The sequence below is a fragment of the Rhagoletis pomonella genome, unplaced genomic scaffold, assembly GCF_013731165.1.
Source record: "Rhagoletis pomonella isolate Grant_MI unplaced genomic scaffold, Rhpom_1.0 Rhpom_scaffold_00015, whole genome shotgun sequence".
Lineage (NCBI taxonomy): Eukaryota > Metazoa > Arthropoda > Insecta > Diptera > Tephritidae > Rhagoletis > Rhagoletis pomonella.
In genome coordinates, this window is record NW_023458569.1 from 4,145,018 (window position 1) to 4,151,047 (window position 6,030).

A 6,030-nucleotide genomic window follows, 5' to 3' on the forward strand; every position below is an offset into this window, starting at 1 on the left:
GGTAAAGAATTGTTGCAAGCATTGATTTTGAATAAATTAGCTTTAATGTTTACTGATTTATCGAAGATTTCGTGTTTCTCTAAATTACCGTTATATGGGATGAGGGCGTGGTTATTGTCCGATTTTTTAAATTTTCGGCCATTTAGTATGCTGTACCAAGGCCAACAACTGCGCCAAGTTTGGATGAAATTGGTGGAGCGGTTACCAAGATATACACATGTAACCATAAGTGGGCGTGGCTACGACCATTTTCCAAAAATTTATAATATTCTTATTTTTCGTCTAAAGCTTATTGTAAATATCAATTTTGAGTGAATAATCTTTAGTAGTTACTAAAATATTGCAGTTTTCGTATTTCTGGAAATTACCGTTATATGGGAAGTGGGCGTGGTTTCAGTCCGATTTCGCCCATTTTCAATACCAACCTACCTTGGATAAAAGAAAACCTACATACCAAATTTCGTTGAGATATCTCAATTTTTGCTCGAGTTATCGTGTACACGGACGGACGGACAGACGCACTATGGGACGACAGCGGCCAAAAGTCAAAAAACCAAACTAGCTAATTAAAAAAAAATTAGTATGTATATTTATTACCTAATATCCTACTAAGTCAGATCAAAAAGAATTTTTGGAAAAAATGAATTTTTGTAGCCTCAAGGTGGCTTCAAAGTGGATGCAATGTAAATGAATAAATTTTAAATACAACATTTTGATTTTGAGTGATGTATTTTAAGTAGGCTTTTTTAGGAACTTGACAACCATTTAGTCAAATGGTATTTGTGGATACTTTACAAGTGTTTCTATGTTGTGGTAGTATACTTTGATTTTTGTGTTGCCTGTTGCATAACCGAGATATTTTGAATTAAAACTCGGCTTAATTTACAAATTATAAACATTTCAAAACGGAATCTTTAGAGATCAGGATTTAAAAAGGACCTGAGAAGCGAGCTAAAATAGTAATACAGGAATTTGGACGCAAGTATGTGTGTGAAGTCTAAAAAATTTCAGCTGCGAAAACCTGCGAGCTTGTCTTATATTGCATTTTTTGTAGTGGCACCTCTCGTTAAATTTGGTGATATTTTTAATGTTTGGGTGAAAGAAAAAAATTCCAATCGAACCAATCAAGGATGTGCAGTAAACAATTTTCTAAAAACAAAATTTGGAGACTCTACGAAGGTAAAAAAAGATAAAATTCGACGACTGGTTGCAGCATTCAAGCAAAAGTTGACAGCAAGTTCTCGGAATAGATCAATTTTTGAGAAGAAGTATTCAGATTGGCTTCAGACAGAGTTTGTTGTGCAAAATCAAGTACCCATTGAGGTACAGAATGAATTCTTTGTGACGCATCTGCATTTCGATTTTATTATATGTAAATTATTTAATGGCTTGACTGAGTCCTGCATCGTGTTCTTTTTTAGATAACTTCTGCACACGTGGGAAGGCCGTATGTGCCATATGAAATGGCTTCAAATAGAACAAAAAGAAGAAGGGTTTCAAGATCTTGTTTCATCAAAATCGCCGGAAGAACTTACTAAAGCTGCAAAAAAGATCGAAAAATCAATACACCAAGGAGACGTAGACTGTCTTTCTATAAACGACGCTTTAGGGCTTTTCTTCGATTTAAACCTATCAAAGGAAAAGTATAATACTTTGCGATCAGTGGTAAACAGAATTCACAAAGACTGTTTTCCCAGTTATTATGCTCTTAAAATAGGCAAAGACGAAATGCTCCCAAACCCGATCACAGTATCCGAAACGTCAGCTGAGGTACCACTTCAGGATTTGGTTAATAGAACGGTATCAAGTTTGGTACATTTAAGTACTTTTAAAGAAAAATGTAATGAGGAAATTGGCTTGACTTTAGAGTGCAAATGGGGATTTGATGGCAGCAGCGGTCACAGCCAATACAAGCAGAAGTTTACAGAGGAGCCCAATTCGGACGAATTTCTCATTGTTTGTGCAATAGTACCACTTCGCATTGTAAATAACACCAGTGGCAAAGAGGTTTGGTTAAACAGCCAATGCTCCTCATCGCGGTATTGTCGCCCAATTAAAATATGCTTTAAGAAGGAATGCCCTCAGCTAGTTCGAGAGTTGGAAAACAACATGCAAAAGGAAATCAGTGAACTTCGAACTTATCAACCCACTGTTGGTGAGAAAAAAGCTTGCGTTGATTTTAAATTCATGTTGACAATGATGGACGGGGCTATAATTAATGTTTTGACTGGTAATACAGCCGGCCAAACGTGTTACTTATGCCATGCAAAACCAATAGAAATGAACACTTTAAATATTCGCGAAAAACCCGTCAACAAAGAGTTTTTTAAATACGGCCTTTCTACTTTACATGCACATATAAAGTTCTTTGAGTGTATCTTGCATATATCGTACAGGTTGCCTTTAAAATGCTGGAGAGTAACAGGAGAACGTAACAAACAAACTTTTAATGAAAATAAAAAGAGAGTACAGCACGAGTTTAAACTAAAAACCGGATTAATTATTGATGGTGTTAAAACAGGTTATGGCACCACCAATGATGGAAACACTGCCCGCCGTTTTTTTGAAAATTGTGAAATTTCTGCAGAAATTACCAAAATTGACGTAAACCTTATTAAAAATTTTGATAAAATATTACGTATTATATCCTGCGCAAAGCATATAAATTTTACTGAATTTGAAGCTCTTTTGGATAAAACATTTCATTTGTATTTAAATTTGTATTCGTGGTATTACATGCCCAGTACGGTTCACAAAATTCTTGTACATGGGAGCCAGGTATCAAAAAGCTTCGAAATATCTATTGGGCTTTTATCGGAGGAAGCTATAGAAACCCAGCATAAGGAAATAAGGAAAATGCGCCTCAATAATGCCAGAAAAGTATCAACAATTGCAACAAATTATGATATAATGTCTAATATGTTATTATCATCTGATCCGCTTTTGGTCAGGAAAAGGAAAAGTGTTAAATTCAATTCCTTTGAGAACATAAAGGAATACGTTGTACAAGACGACAAAGGTGAAGCAAACAGTGGTAGTGAAGTGAGCGACGATGAATTAATTTAGAACTTATTAGTAAATTTATATACATATATGTACATATGATTCCTAAATCGCATTTTCAGTATCTTGAAAGGTTTGATTTGTGTTCTTACAGTAGTAATTTAATTGACAAATGTTCGTTATTTCAATGGTCTCATATTTGTTGTTAAAGTTTTCAGACAAAATAAAAGTATAAATTGTGTTAGCCCGACAATTGATCACCAAAATGCAATGACACTACAACTTGTTCGAAATAAAAAATAAAGATCATTTATTTCTTTAAAATATTATTTAAAGAATAGGTTTGGATTTGACAAAACTTTTATATGGATGTTGGAGAATGTGCATCATATTTCAAATGTATGCATTAATAAGTAAAATGGGGGAGCGTTGATTAAAATTTCATCAAAATTGGTCCGTCCTTAGTAGCAGAAACTGAAATTTGTGTGAGCGGTGGGCGAACCAGTCGGCCAATCTTGATCATCTTTCAGATTTATTATTTTAAACGCCAAGCCTGTGACCAAACCGAATTTCATCAAAATCGGTTCACTTTTAATATTTCCGCCCACAAGTGCAGTGGGCGTGGCAGTGAGCCTATCCACAATATACTTCATATCTCTTCTTTCCCAAGTGAGAGTAAAACATACACCACGTTTAAACTAAATCAAGGCGCGTTTACTAGTTTTGGCCGCGGCTTATATGGGGACGTCCCACTGTGCGACGCACCCACCAGGATTATGGGCAGCTGCTGTAGCTCGCCAGATCTAACAATTGTCAGCGCTGGTCTGATAAACAGCGTATCATGGCGACCTATGCTGACTCTAGCATCACACCATCTGCCCATAGTCATCTCGATTGATAAACCTGCCGACTTTGCTTCCGTGGATCACCGGACCTATATCAACTTTTCCAAAGCTGACTGGAAAGGCTTCACGGATGTTAATGAGGGCGCCTTCACTGCACTACCCATACCAACCGACGTTCATGTAGGTGAGCGTAAGTTCTGCAGGGTTGTCACCGCTGCTGCAGCTCGCTTCATTCCAGCAAGATGTATTAAGGATCCACGTCCGAATTTTCCTGCCGAAGCGGCTTTTCTAGCTGATGAGCGCGACAACCTTCGTCAGGCCGATCCCGGAAATCCCCGTATTAGGGATCTCAATTCGGAGATTCGGCAACTTGTGAACGTACATAAGCGGAAGAAATGGGAAGAGCATCTGAAGACCTGCACCTTCGCCTCTGGTGTGAGCAAGCTTTGGTCAACCGTGAGGTCGTTGTCCAACCCGCCGAAGCGCGACGACAGAGTCGAGATAGACTTTGGTGACCACGCTTCGTCGGACCCGGAGAGATGCGCGAGCTATTTTAGCTGGCAGTTCATTCTGCATCCTCCGGTGGATAAAGCCAAACGTCGAGTGACCAGAAGGCTGCACAAAATGCCAAAACCTAGTGCGCCTCTTGTTTTCACCAGCGATGAGGTAAGGGTAGCCATCGAAAAGGCGAAAGCCTCCAAAGCCATTGGACCCGACGGAATATGCATGTTGATGCTGAAAAATTTGGGTCCTGCGGGAGTAGCGTACCTAACGGAGGTCCTCAACCTGTCTATGGCCACTCTCGTCATTCCAGACATCTGGAAAATGGGGAGAGTGGTCCCACTGCTCAAACCGGGGAAACCAGCCAACAAAGGAGAGTCTTATCGCCCGATAACTCGCCTTTCCCCGGTAGCGAAGACACTCGAGGCCCTGATGCTCCCGTACTTCACGAAACACCTGACCCCAGCGAAACATCAACATGGGTTCCGTAAAGTGCATAGTACAACAACAGCACTTAACGCCATAAACACTCAGATAACTCGTGGCCTAAACCGAAACCGCCCCTGTGAGAGAACTATTCTAGTAGCGTTGGACCTGTCCAAGGCGTTCGACACTGTCAGTCATTCAACGCTACTAGAAGATATAGAGGCCTCCTCACTCCCACAGGGACTCAAACTGCGGTCGGCGAATTACCGGAGTGGTCGACACTCGTCAGTAATCTTCAGAGACAAAACCAGCAAGCCACGTAAAATTAAACAAGGGGTACTACAGGGTGGTGTCCTGTCCCAGCCACTGTTTAATTATTACATATCAAAGCTTCCTCAGTCACCAGAGGGTGTTAATATAGTCTCATATGCTGACGATTGTTCGATCATGGCGTCTGGGAATGGAATTGATGACTTGTGCTCAAAAGTAAACGGTTACCTCTCCGAACTTTCTCGCTTCTTCACTGCAAGGAGCCTAGCCCTATCCCCTGCGAAATCCTCGGCAACCCCTTTTCACCACCTGGACGAAGGAGGTCAGACTGCCACTGGGTATTCACGTCGATGACGTAACAATACCGACGGTGAATAACCCGAAAATCCTCGGAGTTACCTTCGACAGTCTGCTCTCCTTCTCGGCGCATACAACCGCAATTGTCAACAAAGTACAGAACCGCAACAATGTCCTCAAGTGGCTGGCCGGCAGCACTTGGGGCAAAGATAAAGAAACGTTGTTGGCAACATACAAGGCAATTGGCCGGCCGGTTCTGAACTACGCAGCGACCGTATGGTCGCCGGGAACTAGCAGGACGCAGTGGATGAAGCTGCAGACCTGCCAAAACACGGCATTACGAACCGCGACAGGATGCCTCCTGATGACGCCTCTACATCACCTTCACGACGAGACCTAGATGCTCCCGGTGAAGGAGCATAACATAATGCTCTGCAAGCAGTTCCTCGCTGGGAGCTACAGACGTGGCCATCCCAGCGGGCATCTTTACGAACTGACAGATGAAGTCCAGAGGTATATTAAACAACCTCTGGACCCGACAACCTACCGACAGGCCCTCAACGGCATTCACAGGGAATCAGCCTCAAGTTATGTAGACTCCCGCCCTGTGAATGCCGTTCTAGGCACACAACCACCGGACGTGGACGGGACAGAACTTTGTCTGCCTCGGGAGACCCGCACAACAATA

At 41.4% G+C, this 6,030-nt stretch overlaps 1 protein-coding gene across 1 annotated transcript; it reads left to right on the forward strand.

The window, feature by feature from the left end:
* Positions 1-1,420: 1,420 nt before the first annotated feature.
* On the forward strand, positions 1,421-3,750 carry LOC118749386 (the record flags this gene model as incomplete). The annotated part of the gene is given in 1 exon segment (XM_036484192.1): positions 1,421-3,750. A coding segment is annotated over 1 exon segment (1,617 nt). The 3' UTR covers positions 3,067-3,750.
* Between the last annotated feature and the right edge of the window lie 2,280 nt (positions 3,751-6,030).